Here is a 22,027-nt window from a genome sequence, read left to right on the forward strand (position 1 = left end):
TAAATTAGTGTTTTGTGTGTGTTTACTTTCTCAGTAAACTGTAAACTGTTAATGACAGAAAACTGTTAATGATGTACAATGCTTTTTTTTCAATTCCTATTATTTTTTTTATATATATTTTTTTAAAGAACAACCTTTTAAATTTTCTTTAAAAAGTTTTTTTTTCTTTAAAAATTTTAAAAGTATTCTTTTTAAATTTTAAAAGTCTTAGCCCAGGCTGCTCTGGACGATGTGCCATTGGTCCAATGCAAATAATATGCAAATGAAGTTGACGTCGAAGATTCGTCTAAACTCGCGGAAGTGGGCGGGGCCTGTGCGGTTGATTCATTCATATAGCGTGCGGAACAGCACGTCACAGTAGAAAGAGTGTAGAGCGCGATAGACGCGAGCTCAGGGAAGTGTGGTAAGGGATCGGTGGAGGTGTACTGACCGACAACGGGTGTTTTATTGTTTATTTCTGATCACGCATCGGGAAAAACCAAAGATAGATCAATCAACACGATTCCCAGGATGCTTTGTCATGTGACGCGGCCGGACTCGGTGGTGATGGAGGTGGAAGTTGATGCGAAGGCGAACGGAGAGGATTGTCTGAACAAGGTGATGTTTAACACTAGAAGCGCCGCGCCAGTGACACCTACTTTTAACGCGGTTCACCGGTCATTTGACCGCTTATTTTTTTGAATGGGAAACTGTGTCGCTGACACACAATGATCGCTAGATGGCGCTTTCACCCAAAGCAAATAGTTTAGCTCCAAGATAAACTTGCACTTGGGCAATGCGCCATTCATTCCCGCGTTGATAATCGGCGGTATTTTTTTTTCATATTCAACTGAGAAAACCTACTACAGAGTCTCTAATGGGAGTCACTAAGTGTCTACTTATAAGATAAATTATTTTATAACGTTTTAAGAAAAATCATTAGTTCGTTCATTCTATTTGAAGCTTCTGAACTGTCGGATGGTTTTTTAGTGTGACAGTGCTTTAGATGGAGCAGATCTATGCTAAAACAATGTAATGACCCCTCCTGAGGATATAAAGCTTTCTTATTGTGTTTGAATAAATCAGATCTACCACAGCAGATAATAAACTATGCTATGTCGTAACCGAAGCAAACACCACGATTATGCTTCGTTTCGTTCGGTGTTGCTAGGCAACGGACCACGCGCCTATTGGGGAATGTGGAAATGTAGAAGTGAAGTGTGGCCACTCAATGAGAACTAAACCAAAGATTTCGGTAACTACACTGGGTGTAACATCTACATAGTGAAACTAAACAGCTGAACAACTTTTCCGTTTACCTCTGAGAAAAAAAGCTGTATTTTGTTTGTTTATATTTAGAATTTTTATAACAGTACAAGAAAATTATGGCGTTATATTCCTGCTACAAATCTGAGCGCGGGGTTTGACATTTTGAGAGCAGACAAAGCACTCTATGCGCGTGCAGTTTCCCCACTGCGCGCTCAACAGCTCGATTCTGCGCGTGCAGAGTCTTCCCTGCTCGCTCAACATGTTCTCCGCGCACGCGCGACTTCTCGATTCTGTGCGCGCTCGACTCTGCCTGCATGCGCGTGCAACATTTATTTTCTGTGCGCGCTCGACTCTGCCTGTACGCTCACTCAACTTTGTCTAGTGTTACAAAACTGCCACAAAACCAGTCAATCACAGACATCCACACACTACTTCTGATTGGCTGTTCCTCCTCTATCAGCTGGCAATATCGACCGCATGACGGAGGCGTTGTAAACAAAGGTTTATAAGTAAAGCGACCGAGTTGTCCGATTTGAATTTTAGTCATTGTAGTCTAACAATGAGCTATATGGATAATTAGATAAGTAAAAAAAAAATCAATGGACAAACGAAACTGGTATATACTAATACTTTACTGAATAAAAAATAAATACTATAATATTTATAAATAAATACAACTTTATTTACAATACTTCCCCCTATATAATTACTTTTCATATGTATTCTTATATATACTCAGCAAAAAAAGAAACGTCCTCTGACTTTCAACTGTTTTTACTTTCAGTAAAATTAATGTGTAAATATTTGTATGAACACTAACAGAGTCAACACCATAAGACATAAACTAAAAATGTTTCACAATGTGTCCCTGAATGAAAGGAGGCTCAAAATCAAAAGTACCAGTCAGTATCTGGTGTGGCCACCAGCTGCTTGAAGTACTGCAGTGCATCTCCTCCTCATGGACTGCCTATTGCGGACAGTCTGAGCACTGATGGAGGGATTGTGTGTTCCTGGTGTGACTCGGGCAGTTGTTGTGGCCATCCTGTACCTGTCACGCAGGTGTGATATTCGGATGTACCGATCCTGTGCAGGTGTTGTTACACGTGGTCTTCCACTGCGAGGATGATCAGCTGTCCTTCCTGTCTCCCTGTAGCGCTGTCTTAGGCGTCTCACAGTGCAGACATGGCAGTTTATTGCCCCAGCCACATCAGCAGTCCTCATGCCTCCCTGCAGCATGCCTAATGCACGTTCACGCAGATTAGCAGGGACCCTGGGCATCTTTCTTTGGGTGTTTTTCACAGGGGGTAGACAAGTCTCTTTAGTGTCCTGCGTTTTTAGAACTGTGACCTTAAATGCCTACTTTCTGTAAGCTCTTAAGGTCTTAACGACCATTCCACAGGTGCATGTTAATTAATTGATTATGGTTAATTGAACATGCATGGAAAACATTGTTTAAACCCTTTACAATGAAGATCTGTAAAGTTATTTGGATTTTTACAACATTATTGTTGAAATACACAGTCCTGAAAAAGGGGCGTTTCTTTTTTTGCTGAGTATATAATAATATAATTTTAATTTCTTAAAATTATTATAATTTTTTTTTGTAAAGCTGCTTTGAGACAATGACCATTTTAAAAACACTATACAAATTATAGTATGCGTTATGCGGTGGACAAAGTTGAGCGCGCGTACATGCAGAGTCGAGCGCGCACAGAATCGAGAAGTCATTCAAATAGAATGAACGAAGTTATTTTAGCGGAAATGTTAAAGACTAAGATCAAAGGTAATGATCAAGTCAGGAGTCCGTTTGGAACCTCATTAAAGCCTTCAGATCTGCTTTGATGCTGAATGTAACTTTTAAATGCTGACTTAAGTGCTTATATGGTTATTATTTCTTTTTAGAAAGTAAAACGACTTAAAAAATGTGAATTTATTTTATTTTTTTTTACAAATGCTGTTTTATATATATTCTGACGTGTGATAGTCAACAAACAAAAATCATGACAAATAAGATCCCCATCAAAACATAATTACATGTGTGTGTCCATTTCCAGACTGTTAACAATAATAAATAAATCACACACTAATCCAGTCATACTCTTGATCCATCACAGTTTCATGATGTCGTCCTCATTTTTATAACATTTATACTGATCAGTTGTGTTTCGTTGTTGTTGTTTTTTTGCAGGTATGTAGGAAATTAGGAATCATCGAGGTGGACTACTTTGGCCTGCAGTTCTCTGGGAGTAAAGGCGAGAACTTGTGGCTGAACCTGAGGAACCGAATCTCGCAGCAGATGGACAGCGTGACTCCTTGCAGGCTCCGACTGAGAGTCAAGTTCTTCGTCGAGCCCCATTTAATGCTCCAAGAGCAAACCAGGTACTTATTTCACGAGGCAACAGATTTGGCATCTTTTATATGTGATCTATCCTGGAAATTAGCTTTTATATTCATAAAACTGGGATCACTCATTTTATTAAATTTTTTTTTTTGTGCGTGCAATTTTTATTTTTTTGGAACTGTATGCATCAGGAAGGGCATCCGGCGTACAGCCTGTCCAAAGTTGTTGTGCGGACTGGGTATTCCGCTGTGGCGACCCCTTGCCGGGAGCAGCCGATAGACCAACAACAACATATTACCAACATAGACCAACAACAACAACATACAGTTACAGGAATTCAGCTTCTGAGTTATTGGGACATTCCCCCTCCCCCTGTACAGTCCTGACCTCACGCCAAGCCATTTCCTCATGTTTGGGGGATTATAGGAGTTCCTGGGATGCCGGCGTCTTAGACTAGTCATGACTGTAATCCTTTTCAAGCACTGGTGAAACACTGGGGTGAGTGCATTAGTGTAGCAGGGGATATTATATGAAGAAATAAAAGGAGTTTTTACTCTCGTAACTGTGATCTCGGTTTAAATCGACCAGCCCTTTTTAGATCAGAATGTACAATGCGCGTTGTCGATATGGTGTAAGATAACGAACGATAGATTAGACAAATCCATGTGACCCTGAGCGGCCTTCTTATGGGTGAATTTTACTCAAGCCCGGCTATGACGTTCACATCCCGAGATTTTAATTAACAGTTTTTGGGCATGGCACCAAATCAGACGGCAGCCTCTTCGCTGTTTTGCTCTAGCCTAAATCCAGGTTTATTAGTGGTGCTTGCGAAGCACTACTGTTATCTCTCAGGCTTATTGTTCTTTTTTTTTTCTTCTTCTTCTTCCGTACAAAAGTTTGGCACGTAACTAGTCCCGCAACGTTTGTCGTAGACCCATGAATGGGGTGCTATGACTTTTCTAAGGGGTGGGGGCAATTAACGCCCCAAAAAGTCTCATAGACTTAATATTGAGACCAAGATCTGCTATGACATCATAGCTATGACTATAATGCCACAGCAAGAGCCACTCACATTTTCTTCAGGAAATGTGCCCTTTCTAGTTGAAACATGTGCTAAGCTCGACACAGTGCATTTCTATGCTGTGCTTTGTTGTTTGGAAAAGCCTGATCTCTTCTGGTTATGTATTGGAGGTGTCATGTTTCTCGCATGTTGTTTTTTTTTATTCTTATTCATCATCACTACCACCTTTTCTTTGGAAGGGAATCGATTTACATTCACACACACTGTTGCAAAACTTCCGCATGATCTTTTGTTCCGTCATCGTCCTGTAAAGGAACAGAAAGGAAGTGACTCCGTGTTTCTGAATAATTCGAGTGAAGCATCTGCGATAAGACTCATGATCTTTCTGCATGTACACAACTTTCACTTTGACATCTATTGAGAGTTAACAACCTGATGGGTGTGACCGTGCCACTGCCACCAGCTTTAAGCATCAGCATTGTGTTGCGTTTACTGGAAGCTCGGGCCGGCTCGTCAGAACTCTGAGTGGCGGTCCACCCTTAGCGGGAAGTGACATCATCATCATCATTATTGCTGGAGAAATAGATAGCTGTCTGTTTTTCAGCTTAACATTTCTGACTCCCTTCAGCCTGGCTGCTTGTGAAAGCACTTCATTGTTCACCCCGTGGCTGTGTTAGCGTGTGTGAGTGTGTGTGTGTCAGAGAGAGATGCACAGGTGAGGCTTGCATTCGAATGCTCTTTTCGCGTTCACCTTTGCCCTACATCTCCTCGGCTCGAGGGCACTTTATTGCTTACAGATATGAAGCCTGTCATGCGCATCGGCAGCTCTACAGCTCATCACACACACACACACACACACACACACACGAGTGTATAAATGATTCAGAAGCAACTCTTCTTTCACTCTTTTTTAAAATTGTTTTATTTTAGTGTTGTCCACACATTTTTCCCGCCTGCTAAGCTAAAAAAAAAAAAAAAAAGATCTCGCGCACACACACGCGCGCCCACATGCCTGCACGCGCGCACACACATACATATACAACAGTACAGAGAAAGTCAACACGCCTGGAGCAGACTTCATGTTTCCCTCCCTGTCTCTGACACGCCCACATGGCCTCGGGGAAAGACGGGGTAATTAGCGGATCCGTTCTCGAAAGCCGGAGAATCTACTAGGTTTTCGGAAAAACAGAAAAAAAAGACTACCGTTGTCGCTTTCGATCACGTCATCTCTCCCTCCATTTCTCTCCTCACGTGCTTACCCTTCCTCTCTTGACCTGTTGTGTGAGCTTCGCGCCCTATGTACGTTAAGTCTGTGGTTATGTAACGCTCTCCGCACGTGACGTGAAAAACTCCCTCGGCGCACATTTTTCATTTATACATAAAGTAGGTGTTTCGCCTGCCATGCGGAAGGCCTGGGTTCGATTCCCAGCCAGTGCCCAAACCCCCCAGCCACTGGATGCAGTGCCGGTCCCAAGCCCGGATAAAATGGGAGGGTTGCGTCAGGAAGGGCATCCGGGGTAAAACCTGTGCTGAATATTCCCCTTGCCGGGAGCAGCCGAAAGACCAACAACAACATAAAGTAAAAGCGTACAGCACGCGCTCGACATGTTACCAGTTTGCCGCTAGCTAATGTTACATTTGTTCAGTCAATGACGTCATAGATAATATGAACCAGGAGTACAAATCTAAGAAGACATAAAGGGAATTGTATCTCCACCTGTGGTATTTATTAAGGGGGGGAAAAAGGCCATGGCTTGACATTAAACAGGTCGTTTATGCTCGAAACAGCCTTGCCAACTCCTCAGGAACATGAAGGAAAGTAGCCATTGGCTGTCCTAGAAGTCACTAAATGACATCATCGCGTAATGTCATAACAAAAGGTGAGTAGGTAAAAAAAAAAAAAAAAAAACATAAATATGTTTAGAACTATACAAATGAACTTTCTTCTGTCGAATATCCTGTTTGTTTTTTATATAATTTTATTTATTTTTAATAAAAGCACTCAAAATAAATAAAAACAAAAGAGCAATAATACGCTAGGATCCAATTTAAGCAAAGTAAACGTTAACACAGTGAGCCTTTAGATTGTATCATGTGTAATTAGAAAAGCTACACATGTATGTTTTTTGTCATCTTATATTTAGTGTTCTTTAAATTTGTAGTAGATTAATTAACTGAAATAAACAAAAATAAATGACCATAAAAATTCTAACATTGTCAGGACATGCTACTGCGTGAGCAGATGTCGATGTGTTTTTGCGTTATTATAAGAATTAAATGCAGTAGGCTGTTATGATCATCATAATGTTCTTTAATAAATTATGAAACATTTTAACAAATTACATTTTCATATCCCAGCACCCCTGTTGCGCTGTATCACCGTTTCGCACAGCGCCAGAAAGACAGCGCTTATTTAACACGTATAAATGTGTGTTTGTTATATTTCTGGGAAAGAGAAATCTCTTAGAAATCTCTCATATTATCTCATATCTCATAAGTCATTCATCTGACTTTAGATCAAAACTCGGCAAAGTGAAGGAGCGCACACGCGCGCCCTGGGTTCACGCGAACATTTTACAATAACTAAAAGGCTTATTCACAACCACATTTCAGCCATTCACACACATGCATTGTGCTGTGTTGTTGGTACACACTTTTACTTTTCATCTCCCCTTTGATCAAAATGCTCCCAATATGAGCCGACACAAGCAGCTTTGTTTCAGTCAGAATATTCATCTATCATAAAGAGAGGCGACATATACTTGCTGATTAAACACAGCATTTTTTTTGCGCGTGGTGTGAGCAGCTTTAATTATTATTAATTAAATAATTATTCAATGCTGGACATAAACAGCTAAAATCAAGATGATTATTATTCTTTAGATTATTATTATCATGTTCTTTTGCTGTTTGGGTTCAGCGGAAACTGAAGCGCCCCGTGTAGATTCATGCCACGAGTCATTTTATCATACAATGATTATTACGTTGTGCTCGGACCACTGACTCCAAAATTGACATTTCTACCGTTAAAAATAAAAATGTTTTTACAAGCCCTTGAGTTGTTTTTTGTGCTATTTTCTTTAATAATAACAATAGACAGATAGAAACAGAGTCTGTCTAAACAAAATAAATTGTAGCCGCTTTGCAAAATGTCCCTTTGCGCTAACTTGTCAGTTAGCTTATTAGCTTAACACAGTACATGTTGCAAGGTTTTTTTATTATTATTATGAAAATAGAAAATTAATAGAATACAAAAGGAACATAGAAGCTAGTGTTAATTAGTTTAATGTTAGTTTTTCTTCTTTTTTTTTTTTTTAAGAATTTTTTTTTTTTTTTAATGTCACATTTCCTTTATCCGGGCTTGGGACCGGCTAAAGTGACTCAAAAGAGACACTCTGGCGGAGTTCGTTTTTTTTTTTGTTTGTTTGTTTGGATTTTTTTATACGCAGCCTAGGAATGCTTTGGTACACATCAAAGTCTCCGAATGTCTCCAGTAACACCAGAAAAAGTTGTTGGTCGTTTTTTAAAATCGTGTCGCTAGAGAGGTCTGAATACTCGCTAAATATAGCGACAAAGTCACCAAGTTGGCAACACTGGCTTAAAAATCCTCCAACGTGGCTGAATTAAAACAATCTCGCGATGAAGTGGGCCAGAATTCCTCCAAAGCAACGTGAAGGGTTCACATTTGAATTTTGTCACGTAGTCTCACACACACTATGATATGCAGTGAAAACCGCTCATGATCTAAAAAAATAAATAAAATTTAAAAAAAGTATGAAAAGAACCTATTCAAATAAAGAATATGAAATAAGAATATAATATCAAAAACTTTTAGCAATAAAATATACAAGTAATAAAGCACAAACGCTTGATTACAGTTTGCTCGACAAACAGCCGTGTCCTAAACGTGCGTGGTGATGATGATGATGATGTTATAATACGTCTCTGGACACTGTCCAGTCCTTCTGTAAAGCAGATGTCTCTTCCCCTTCCCCTGTTATTTAAATATCTGTCGGACCACCCGGCTGTAGGGGAGTTTGCTTTGTTCAGACGGGATGTGAGCTGACAAAAAACTGCGTGCATGTTTGTTTGTTTGTTTTTCCATCAATGGATCAAAGTCGTGACACTTCCAGAAATGTCTCGACCCTGCAGAGGTGTGTCTGCACACTTGACGCCTTAGTGGGGCGTGATTCTTTAGTGCTCGTGACGCCTCGATAAGGGGCAAGACACTTTAGCACGTGATGCAACTCAGGTGGATGTGACTCCTGTACATATGACGCCTCCGGAGGCCGTGGCCTTTTAGTGCCCGTAACTCCCCGGTAGGAAGCGTGCCTCTAACGCACATGACCCCTCGATAGGGGACGTGACTCTTTCATACACATGATGCCCCGACGTGACTCCTTTTCATATACGTGACTCCTTGGTGGCACGTGAGCCTTATGTAGGAAGCGTGGCTCTTTCGCACACGTGACCCCTCTGTAGGAAGCGTGGCTCTTTAGCACACGTGACCCCTCTTTAGAAAGCGTGGCTCTTGAGCACACGTGACCCCTCTGTTGGGAGGCGTGGCTCTTTCGCACACGTGACTCCTCACCTATGGCCCATATCCAGAAGTAACCTGCTTTATTCATTTTTTTTTTCTCTGTGAGCGCTTCCTGGTTTTACTGGTTCAGTAATTACACTGATGATATCACGCAGAAGGGCTTGTTTATGTCTCTGTATTTCTTCCTTAAATCAAATCTTGAGAGACGTTCGTGCGTGTTGAGTAAAAGTTCACAGTCCACTCAGTTATCAGCTCTTTAAAAATCCACAACAAACCCGTCATGTTTCAGCAGATTCAGAGAGAGAGAGTGCGATCGAGACTTTAACTTAACTGAACTCAAACGCAGACTCGCCCGACACGTGTTGATTTATTGCCTCGAGTTAACCGTCACCTGGCATGGTGACGATCTTCTTCTTCTTCTCCTCTTGACTTATTTTATCAAAAATAAAAATAATAGCCTCTATTTTATTATTCTTTTCTAATTTTTAGACACATAAACGTGTGAGCAATCGATACAGCTCTCAGGATTGGACTTTTCGAGCTGAGGATATCCCCAAGTGAAGTCAAGATGAGCTGAAGTGCATCCGTCATCGTTTGGCCGGCTCTCGGGAGCCAATACGATTACACTGACTCAGCAGCCTGTCTCTGCCTGCCTGCTTGCTCACACACACACACACACAATATGGGAATCTGTTTCGCCTTCCACTGAGATGATCGTATTAAACAGCGAAGAGCGTCTTAAATCTCAGTAAATGTTTATCCGTCCATCATTACGGACTTCCAGATGTCTGTCAATAAGGACGCGTTTTAAAGATCCGACGCTCACAAAGTCGTGATATTCATATCTTGAGTTTGACGAGATCTCAGCGTGTCACTGCATTAATGCGGCAGCTGCACGCGCGCCTGCACAAGAGCAGCTGGAAAGATCTTGTTTTGTTTTTTTTTGCTCCACACGGCAAACCGGTGCCTCTTGTTCATACAGTACGTGTGCACTATAGTAACCCTCAACTCGTCCCCCCCCTCCCCCTCCACTGCCTCCTTCTTAACATCTTCCACCTTTTTGTTTCATCTGAGAATCGCAGAACATCGCTTGTTCTGCCTGGAAGCGCGGCCCATTGACCAGCAGTAACCTCTCTCTCTCTCTCGCTCTCGTTTTTTTTCGCCAGCGCTTGTCGTTTTGTACGCGGTGTAACACCCCCAATGTAGGCAAGTCCAGATAGCGCACGCCGAGGCAGCTTAAGTCGACTCTTTCGTTATCACACAGGAGCAAATTCTCCGCAGAACAGCAGCACATCTGGCTTCAGCGCCGAGTCTGATAAGACATACGAAAGTGTGTGTGTGTGTGTGTGTGTGTAAGGGAGGGAGGGAGGCAGCGGAGTGAAAGTCAAACCACTTCACACCACATGCGGGTTAGAGAACAGTAAACTCTGTGCTTCTGCATTTTCCATGCTGATAGTGAGAGTGCGGTTCGGCCTTCCTGTTACGCCTGTGTTTAGGTTGAACCCCTTATGATTCCCACTTCTGCATGTGAAATAGTTTCTGAGGAACACTCGAGCAGCGTCGGGGCTGTAAATGGATGCAGTTCAGGAAGCGATCTTTTTAAAACTGCTATAACTTGAAACTTGTTCCACAACATAAGGGCACGTAAACCCTGACACGTTTTGGTCGGATCCCTCATCTCTAGTAGTTTGTAATCATATGTTGCAGCCCAATCACGCAGCAACCACATGTTCAGCTTTTTCATATTCTCTCTCTCTCTCTGTCTCTCAGGCACCTGTTCTTCATGCATGTTAAAGAGGATCTGCACTGCGGTCACCTGCGCATGTGCTCGGAGCAGGCCGTGAAGCTCAGCGCCCTCGTGGCGCAGGCCGAGTTTGGCGACTACAACCAGAACACTGCCAAATACTGGTACACCGAGCTGTGCAGAAAAGATCCAGACCAAGAGACGGTTAATAGGTACGTGAGATAGCGCATAATTTGCTGTGATGCTTTTGCAATGTTCGTAAATTGTGAAGTCTGCTATTTATTGTTCGGGTTCAATTCCCGTCTCTGTGTGCATGGAGTTTGCGTGGTCCTTGGTGGGTTTCCTCCAGGTACTCCGGTTTCCTCCAGCAGTCCAAAGACCTGCAGATAAGGCCAATTGGCGTTCCCAAATTGCCCGTAGTGTGTGAAATAAAACACTCAGCAGAAAGTGTCCAAGAGACTCAGAAACATCGCCTACTAGAGGTTCGGTGTTGTAACTGCAGAGTGTCGCGGACACAACGTCGTAGGCCGCTTGCTTAGGCTCTATGTAGACTTGATGCAGAAGCATAAATCAGTCTTCTTCTTCTTTGTCTTTCGGCTGTTCCCTTTCAGGGGTCGCCACAGTGAATCATCTGCCTCCATCTAACCCTATCCTCTGCATCCTCTTCTCTCAGACCAACTAACTTCATGTCCTCTCTCACTGCATCCATAAATCTCCTCTTTGGTCTTCCTCTAGACCTCCTGCCTGGCAGTTCAAACCTCAGCATCCTTCTACCAATATATTCACCATCTCTTCTCTGAACATGTCCAAACCACCTCAATCTGGCCTCTCTGACTTTATCTCTAAAACATCTAACATGGGTTGTCCCTCTGATGAACTCATTCTTAAACCTATCCATCCTTGTCACTCCCAAGGAGAAACCTCAACATCCTCAGCTCTGCTACCTCCAACTCTGCCTCCTGTCTTTTCTTCAGTGCCACTGTCTCTAAGCCATAGAGCATCGCTGGTCTCACCACTGTCCTGTACACCTTTCCTTTCATTCTCGCTGATACTCTTTTATCGCACACACCTGCAACTTTTCTCCACTCATTCCAACCTGCCTGTACCCGCCTCTTCACCTCCTTTCCACACTCTCCGTTGCTCTGGACCGTTGACCCTAAGTACTTAAAGTCCTGCACCTTCTTTACCGCTGCACCCTGTATCCTCACCGTTCCTCTTGGGTTCCTCTCATTCACACACATGTATTCCGTCTTACTGCGGCTAACCTTCATTCCTCTGCTTTCCAGAGCATTCCTCCACCTCCCCAAATTTTCTTCCACCTGTTCCCTGCTCTCGCTACAAAGCACAATGTCATCTGCAAACATCATAGTCCATGGAGACTCCTGTCTAACCTCATCTGTCATCCTGTCCATCACCAGAGCAAACAAAAAGGGGCTTAGAGCCGACCCTTGATGCAGACCCACATCCACCTTGAACTCTTCTGTCACACCTACAGCACATCTTACCACTGTCTTACAGCTCTCATACATGTCCTGCACCACTCTAACATACTTCTCTGTCACTCCAGACTTCCTCATACAAAACCGCAGCTCCTCTCTCGGCACCCTGTCGTACACCTTCTTTAAATCCACAAAGACACAATGCAACTCTTTATTACTTTCTCTGTACTTCTCCACCAGCATCCTCAAAGCAAATACTGCATCTGATGTACTCTTTCTAGGCATGAAACCATGTTGCTGCTCACAAATGCTCACCTCTGCCCTTAACCTAGCTTCCACTACTCTTTCCCACAGCTTCATTGTCTGGCTCATTAGCTTTATACCTCTATAATTGCCACAGCTTTGCACATCTCCCTTGTTCTTAAAAATTGGCACCAATACACTTCTCCTCCATTCTTCTGGAATCCTCTCACTCTCCAAGATCTTGTTAAACAAACTAGTTAGAAACTCTACTGCCACCTCTCCTAAGCACTTCCATACCTCCACAGGTATGTCATCAGGACCAACAGCCATTCCACTCTTCATCCTCTTCAATGCCCTTCTCACCTCACTTTTACTAATATTTGCTACTTCCTGTTCCACAACAGTCACCTCTTCTACTCTTTGTTCTCTTTTGTTTTCCTCATTCATCAACTCTTTAAAGTACTCCTTCCTTCTTCCCATTACCCTCCTGGCATCTGTCAGTACATTTCCATCTCTATCTTTAATTACTCTAACCTGCTGCACATCCTTCCCATCTCTATCTTTCTGCCTCGCCAACCTGTACAGATGCACCTCACCCTCCTTACTATCCAATCTAGCATACAAGTCCTCATATGCTCTGTGTTTGGCCTTTGCCACCTCTACCTTCACCTTACGCTGCATCTCCCCGTCCTCCTGTCTACTCTCTTCAGTCCTCTCAGTGTCCCACTTCTTCTTAGCTAGCCTCTTTCCCTGTATACACTCCTGGACTTCCTCGTTCCACCACCAAGTCTCCTTGTCCACTTTTGCCTTACCTGATGATACACCAAGTACCCTCCTTCCTGTCTCCCTGATCACATTGGCTGTAGTTGTCCAGTCAACTGAAAGCACTTCCTGACCACTCATAGCCTGTCTCAACTCCTCCCTGAAGACTACACAACATTCTTCCTTTCTCAGCTTCCACCACTTTGTCCCCTGCTCTGCCTTTGTCCTCTTCACCTTCCTCACCACCAGGGTTATTTTACACACCACCATTCTGTGTTGTCTGGCTACACTCTCCCCGACCAACACTTTGCAGTCACTAATCTCTTTCAGATTACAACATAAATCAGTCTAATAGCAGTTAATAATCTTTTGTAGAAGACTGAACACTCACTTTAATGCTCCATGTCAAATTATTGCTGCATTATCATAACCTGACTCTCATATCTGCGAAGGATAATCATGATCTAAATGCACTTTTTATATCCCAACACGTCTGAGAGCGAAATCCTCAGTGGCATTTGGGAAAGAGCCAATTAAAACATGCGTGTGTGTGTTTGAGGTCAGAGTTCATGTCCATCCAAACACAGCGGTGTTTCCCCGTTCCGTAATGGTGTTTTTTTGTATAAATAAAACTTCTGTGTTGCCTTCAGGGGATGTGATTACAGCACCGTACCGCATCCGTGTGATAAATTTTTTACGAAGATGTTTAGTTCGATCAAAAGCCGGGGTTAAAAAATGCGCCCGGCTTGTAAATGATATTAGGACGATATGTTTTGCAGAGGAAGGTGCTTTAAGAGAAACTGACTGTGATGGCGGGAGTTTTGCCTCAGGTACTCTGTGTACCGTCTGACATTACAGTTCAGGATGTTCCAGCTCTCTCGCTCTCTCTCTCTAAGAAATCATGACAGCTAGGTCGAATGCACGGAAAACGCTGTGTTTGATTGAACATCCCAAACTGTGCACCACTGAATAAGGGACAATATCTTTTGATTACACCTTTTATTGTCGGAGGTATACCTACATCCTTAATGTTGAATGTGTGTTTTTTTGCTTGGCAGCATCATAGCCAAGCACAAGGCACTGGAGGGGCTGACCCAGGGCTCAGTGGAGTATCAGGCCCTGCAGCTGGTGGCGTCTCTTGAGCACTTTGGCGTGGAGTGGCACTGGGCGCGGGACGCAGAGGGCCAGAGCCTGGCGATCGGAGTGGGACCTGACGGCATCGCCATCTGCAGGGACGACTTCAGCCTGGTCAACAGGTACTGAAAAAGCTTCGCCCGTCTTGAACGCAGTGTCCAAGGCCTGAATAGAAAGCATGTCCGAAATGTGATGCTACCACCACTGTGTTCTGTTCTCTTAACATTTTAGATCAGGAAGTGTTTGATGTTCGAGTTTGTCGCTCTAGTTAGCTTTCCACTACAACATCATGTCTAAATAGCTATTTATTATTGTTTTAGATTTGGAGAGGCTCGATTTAGTTTTTATGTAGTAAACCTTAAGAACGGTTTTACTACTACTGTATATCGAGCCTAAAGTACCATCAAGGTCATGATGATTTCCTTCACATGGGTCATTCATGTCGGTTCAACTGCACTCATCTAACGTCATGGTGTTTTGTTTTTCCTCTCAACAGGATTTCTTATCCTTTAATCCAAATCACCACACAGTCGAGGAAGAGTGTGTATCTGACTGTCACGAAGGAAAGCAGCGACAGCGTGGTCATGCTGTTTAAGCTGATCAGCAACCGGGCGGCTAGCGGGCTGTACCGGGCCATCACTGAGACGCACACCTTTTACAAGTGAGCTCACAGCCTTATGTACACAATATACCAAGGGTGTTCAAGTCAAACCGGGACTTTTGATCAAGGGCTAGATCCCCTGCTTCACTAATGCTCGTTATCCAGATCTTTCACTAGATAGCATCGCGGTAGAAGGTTTTCCCAGAATACGAATTAATGCCTGTCTGAAACGCTGGCCTTCCAGTAACTCCCCAAACATGGAAATTAGAAATTTTATCAAGTCCCGGTTTGACTCGAACGTCCATCATCCACAGTGTAATCTGTTTGGTGGACTCTGTCCTGTTAAACACCCCCTTCGCTGTAGGGACTATGATTATACGCGACACTCTTCACACATTCCTGTAGTAACACATTTTCAAGAGTTCACATTCTCAGGCTTAATGAGCGCGATCACACGCTTACGCTAAACATTTAAAGATTCCACCACACTTTTATTTATTTTTATATATATATATATATATATATATATATATATATATATATATATATATATATATATATATAAAGTAGATCAGCACGACACAGTGGTCCTGTCCAAGATCTATTCCACAGTTTGTTCTTATGTGGAAGAATCTGTGTGTCTCAGCAGTTTGAATTGTTCCACTGTGAGCTGAGAAAGGAGAAGTCATCTCTAACCTGCAGGATTATTCTTTATTGTCTTGGAGAAATCTCTAACCGAGCGTAGTGTTTTATTCGAAGCTCCTTTCATATAAGCTGCAGTGATTTTCGCCTTGTATTAATGTAGTTAAGGTTGAGGTTTGTTCATGCGTTATTACAAACATGCCAACGTTGTAATTCTTCTATCCGTAAACAAGGAATCGAACATTTTCTTTCCTCAGATGCGACACTGTAACGAATGCAGTCATGATGCAGTACAGCCGTGACTTCAAGGGCCACCTGGCTTTGCTCTTCCTCAACGAGAACGTCAACCTGGGCAAGAATTACGTCTTCGACATCCGCCGGACGTCCAAAGAGGTGTACGACTACGCCAGGCGGGCGCTGTACAACGCCAGCATCGTGGACCTGATGTTCCAGTCGGGTGCACGGTCTTCATCCTCACGGTCGCCCTGGCACAAACAGGAGGGCGTCCCAGAGTGTGGCGGGTGTCGGCAGAACCGCATGCTCCAGGAGAAGCTGCAGAAGCTGCGCGAGGCCTTTCTGTGCATGGTGTGCTGCGAGGAGGAGATCGACGCCGCATTCTGCTCCTGCGGCCACACTGTGTGCTGCGAAAACTGTGCCGCGCAGCTCCAGGTTAGACGCAAAAACATGGACCTAAAGAAATGTGAATTTTGAATCAATAGTTAACATTAACAACCAATAATCGTTTAATAAAAAAAAAACTTTTTTTTTTTTTTAAACAAATCTAACAACATATATAACAAAAATTATAATTCCAAACCGAATAAAAAAAAAAGGTACTACACTTGCCTTTCGTACAAAATGTGCAAAACTGCCTACTCCCTAAACTAAGTGCGTCCCCTTCTTCTGTACAAGTTAATCAGATTGTGTGTTCCTGAGAAATATTATGCAAAACAAACATCAGTTAATAGATTTCAATCTGTTCTATTCCTAAAGGTGGTTAACGATCGCTCGTTAACCTCACTAAATTCTTATATATTAGATTGTTTCTTTATTTTTATATATTTTATCTTTTGTGTTCGACCTTTTATTAACATCCTAAGGTTGTAAGAGACAAAAGAACAAAACTGAAACCAAGAACGAAGAAAGCTTTACGCATGGAAAGAAAATTACACAAGCATAAATAAATAAATAAAAAACAAAGACAATAAAAAACTAATAAAATGCTAAGAGGGGGGAAACATTAAGGGCGGTTAAATGGTGAAGACAGAAACTGAGTTGGACTGTAACATAATTGTCTTCAGAGTTATTTTATGTTCTGTCGGAGGAATAATAATTCCCCAGCTTCAGGCTACGCCGACTAAAAAGCCGACTCTCGTCTCTGAGCTTGCAAGAGCAGCGAAGGGACATGAAGACATTAAAAGGAATCAAAGCCCTACTGAAATCGGTTGTGAAAGCCGGGAAGCTGATGAAGGGATTAGATTGAATTAACCTGACAGTCGTTTCGTAGCACAATTGGGGCCGAACTGCTGCCGGTTTAGGAGCCGTGCTGGGGAATTAAACTTAGTCTCGGTTAATCCGCTTGTTAATGAGGGACTGATATTTCCCCATCTGAGGCGAGGAGACCGATTGGGTGCTACAGGAGCTCATCCACATGGTGACCCTGGATGGGGCCTTGTGTTTTAGCTCTTGTGATATACTTCAAATTCCCTTTATTTCACTCCTCTTCCATGTGTGCTGTTTTGGTGTCTACAGTATGTAAATGAGCTACTGATGAGCCACGCCTCTCCAAAGAACAGAAGAGTTGAGCACAGCTGGGGTGGGAGGGGAGCTTCTTATATGATGTCATGTTAGGGGGATATCCAATTGACCGAACAAAACAAGGAATTTAATTTATTTTATTAATATTTTTTTAAGAGCAGACTCTCATAAAATGAATTGCATGAAATAAAAAAATAATAAAAATGTGTAGCCGCTTCTGGACTCGGGTAAATTGTTTTTGGGCTTTTTGGCATTAAATGACTTCCAAATAGAACCCATGTTAGAACCCAAGAACCCTTAGGGGAACCCTGCCTAACTTCAAAAGAAAAAAGAAAAAAAACTTCAAACAAAACCTTGGGCAAAAATGTACCAAATGTTGTAGTGTAATACACTCATTAACTCTGCATTAGGCATGGGCCGGTATAAGATTCTGACGGTATGATAACCTTGAATAAAAATATCACGGTTTCACGGTATCACGGTATTGTAATTACTGCTTTACAATGTTATATTTAAATGTCTGGGTAAAAAAAACAACTCTTTTTTTCCCAACTGAACACAGTATATTTTATTTTAGGAAACATATAAACATTTTGTAACATTGAACATCAGGCAAAATAATAAAAATAAATAATTGAATCTTCTTAATTAAATTAAATTGCAGTCACTTGTGCGAGCCTAAACCTGCAGCTCAACAATAATCAACATAAATAAACATATACTAGATTTAACAAAAACAACTAATTACATTATTTATTTTTTTGTGTGTAAAAACAAATAGTACTGCTAAAAATATCAAAATAATGCTCTAAAATAAATTTTAATTTCAGTGTTGATGCATATTAACGCAGAGAGTGCGAGTGTACTGCGCACACACAGTCTCATCAGTTCACGAACACTCAAAGACACGTGAGAGCCAGCGAGTTGTTGTTGTTGTTTTTTTTTTATTGCGTGATTTTGAAAAGATGTTAACGTGGCAGAAGGCTTAAAAGCAAAGACGTGATTTACCTTAACTTAATTGTTGTACTAATGTTCAATCACAGAAACGTAACGTTAGTACATATAGTCTGCTATTCCCCACTCTGTAAAATAACGTACAAGAGGAAATTAGTTGATGTTAGCTAATGTTTATTAATTAGCCGTGTTATCTGACTCGGTAACTTGGATGTTTGCAAAAGTTCATTTCAAGACAGCTTTAAGTTAACAACTCACCTTAAATTTAGCAAAGAGTGCTGGATGGTGCTCTCGTAGATGAGAAATCATATTTGATTTATTGCCTCCTTTAGCAGCGACTCTTTTTAAACATGATTTGCATGTCGGTTGACCTTCCTCTTCCAAGCCGTGGCCGTCAGAATTTTTCCGGTACCCAAAAAAATCCCACACCGCTGACTTGGTCTTTTTTGACAGGGGGAAATGTTGTGGGGGTTCACCTCCTTCGGCCATCCTGAACTTAAATTACTGCTGAGTCTCACTGACTGCGGATCACGTGCACAATCACATACACGCGCCTGCCAGCAGTAACCGGTGGGGGAGGGGCTGTATTGTTTTCGCTGCAGGTACGTGCGCACACAACCTAGTAGGGAGTCCTGCGCTTTCACTTTGACGACACAAAAAATGCACATATCGTAGGAACGGTATAACTTTTTTTGTTTGCGGTTTTGAAACCGTGACTTTTTCAAACCGCGGTAAACCTTGAAACCGGTTATCATCCCATGCCTACTCTGCATCACATTTCTTTATTTCTTATGTCGCACCGTGCCGGAATTTTCCACCTTAATTCTTCTTTCCCATTTCAATTTGTTGTTTTTGTTGCTGTAACAGTTCATGACTTATGTACTGTATATATAAATGCTGATATGAATGTGTGTGTCTCTCTCTGCAGTCATGTCCAGTGTGTCGCTCTGAGGTGGAACACATCCAGCACGTGTACCTGCCCACCTGCTCCAGCCTGCTGAACCTGACGGTGGGCACTGGCAGTCCCGCGCCCATCCGCCGCTCCATGGCCACACAAACCTGCACCAACGCCGATAACTGCAGCGACGACAAACTCTGCCAGACCTGAACCGATTTGCTCGTGTTCTTAAAGCACCAATGAAGAGACTTTTGTACTTTTTTCGTCTTAATTTAAGTCTATCAGTTGATCTGATAAACAACTATTTGTGTGTGTTATTTTTTAGTGCTTGGTCTTATTAATACTTTAGTATGGAGTCGGAGAGGCTAAAGCCTACAGAGGTACGTTTTAAGGATCTCAAATGTTTAACCCTGTGATAAGTTCAGCCTCACTCGTCCATCACCCTCGCATGCAACGGATATGATACTTGGTGCAATTGTAATAGTTTTTTTTTTTTTTTTTTTTTACTTGTTTTTTGGATGTGAATGGAAAAATATTGACACCTTTACCGGGGAGTTTAAGGCTTCGAGGCCTTAATGTAGCAGTAACACAGTGTGTTTGTTATGCACATTCTTGCTTTGCACAGACTATTGTCAAAAAAAAATGAGGAATTAATTTTCTTTATTCCTGACCCAGTCACTGCAGGGGCGAAATTTATGTTCGCTTGTTTAAGTTTTCCCCCCATTTTATATGAATAGATTTTGTTTCTGTTTATTTGAAGCAAAAACTATGCCCTGTACTTGTACATTCGTGGCCAAAAGTTTTGAGAATTACATAAATATTGGAAATTGGAAAAGTTGCTGCTTAAGTTTTTATAATAGCAATTTGCATATACTCCAGAATGTTATGAAGAGTGAATTGCATAGTCCTTCTTTGCCATGAAAATTAACTTAATCCCAAAAAAACCTTTTCAACTGCATTTCATTGCTGTCATTAAAGGACCTGCTGAGATCGTTTCAGTAATCGTCTTGTTAACTCAGGTGAGAATGTTGACGAGCACAAGGCTGGAGATCATTATGTGGAGATCATTAAGTCAGGCTGATTGGGTTAGAAACGTATGAAGTGCTTGTAATTATATTTCAGTACGTCACAGAAACAACTGAAACAAAGATGTAAAAGCAGTTTAGCAGCAAACTTTGTGAAAACTAATATTTGTGTTATTCTCAAAACTTTTGGCCACGACTGTAGAATCTTTTTATATTTTCTTGAACAAGAGGTATTAATAAAGTTGTGATTTTTAAGCATAAAAAATGTTTTGGGTGTTTTTATTGCATTTTAAAATAAATTGGCAAGCACATTTTTTTTAATTATATTTTGTTCACATATTAAGCAATTTCATTCTAATTGCTCTTTCATTATTTGATGTTGAAGACGTACTTCTTGCCTGGGGTCAAGGGTTCGAGTCCCGCCTCAGGCATGTATGTAACTCGGTATTGTAATCTGAAAGCAATTAATAGACAATCAAGGCTTACTTCAGTCAGTTTCCTTATGTGTAAATGTAGACGAGCAGAAGGGTGCAGGATAAGAACTTTTCCGAGCTAATTATAAGGTGTTCAAGTGAAACCGGAATTTTTTGATTGTGCATAAAAACTGCCTTTATTTCTCTATATAATCCCCCGCTACACTAATGCACTTATCCCAGTGTTTCACTAGTGCTTGGATACCTTCAAGGTAGAAAGTCTTCAGTACACCAGAGCCATGATCGGACTGCCCCTGGCCTCCCTGGAACTCCTTTAAACGTGTGGAAGTGGCTTGGAGTGAGGTCAGGACTGTACGGATTCCTGTATTGTGCAAGTGGTGTTGGTCAGTCAATTAAGATATTCCACAGCTGGAAATCATCATTTCAAGCCAAACAAACCAATTGGTCCGCTCACATTTTCCACCAGTTAGAACGATGCAGACGCTCGCTTTTCACTTCTTTTAGATATCTCATTGTGAATATGGGGACTTATCAGCTGGAACTCAATGCTTGCAAAACTGAGCTGCTGTTTATGTCAGGTGATTTCCCTATATGCCAGGATCTTGTGATCTCCCTGAACAACTCTCAGATCTCAGGTTCTCTCACTATTTTTACCTTGAGGTAACCATGTATAGTATATTGTTGTATAATACATTATAGTACAATAGAGTATAGTATTATAATAGGGTGGTGTTAATAGAGTAGTGTAGAGGTGGATTATGGTATGGTACTGTATGGGATAGAATAAAGGAGATAATACAGTACAGAGACTGTTATAGTATGGTATGGTGGAACATAGTAGAGTATGGTATAGAGTAAAGTACAATACATTATGGAGTATGGTATAGTATGCCATGGTGTAACAGAGTAGAGTAGCATAGATGGTGGAGCATAATTCAATTTTAATTCAATTTTATTTATATAGCGCTTTTAACAATGGTCATTGTCTCAAAGCAGCTTCACAAAAATTAAAGAATTATAATATTTTTTTTTTAGAAAAGAAAAGAAAATATTTGGAAGTGTGTATGTGTGAGAAAAATGTGTCTAGATAATAATTAGATGAATGAATGATGAAAGAAATGTCTCTGATGAGCAAGCCAAGGGTGACGGCGACGGTGGCAAGGAAAAAACTCCCTGAGATGGCAATAGGAAGAAACCTTGAGAGGAACCAGACTCAATCAGGGAACCCATCCTCATCTGGGTG

General features: G+C 41.7%; 1 protein-coding gene across 1 annotated transcript; it reads left to right on the forward strand.

Annotated features, from left to right (window-relative positions):
- The first annotated feature begins 399 nt into the window (after positions 1-399).
- LOC128509470 (E3 ubiquitin-protein ligase MYLIP-A-like) lies at positions 400-20,564 on the forward strand. The gene is made up of 7 exons (XM_053481226.1): positions 400-597; positions 3,437-3,627; positions 10,921-11,106; positions 14,397-14,594; positions 14,969-15,133; positions 15,973-16,384; positions 19,356-20,564. The coding sequence occupies exons 1-7, from the start codon at positions 511-513 to the stop codon at positions 19,533-19,535; spliced, it is 1,419 nt and encodes a 472-aa protein (XP_053337201.1). The 5' UTR covers positions 400-510; the 3' UTR covers positions 19,536-20,564.
- The last annotated feature ends 1,463 nt before the right edge of the window (positions 20,565-22,027 follow it).

Source organism: Clarias gariepinus, chromosome 21 (assembly GCF_024256425.1).
Source record: "Clarias gariepinus isolate MV-2021 ecotype Netherlands chromosome 21, CGAR_prim_01v2, whole genome shotgun sequence".
NCBI lineage: Eukaryota > Metazoa > Chordata > Actinopteri > Siluriformes > Clariidae > Clarias > Clarias gariepinus.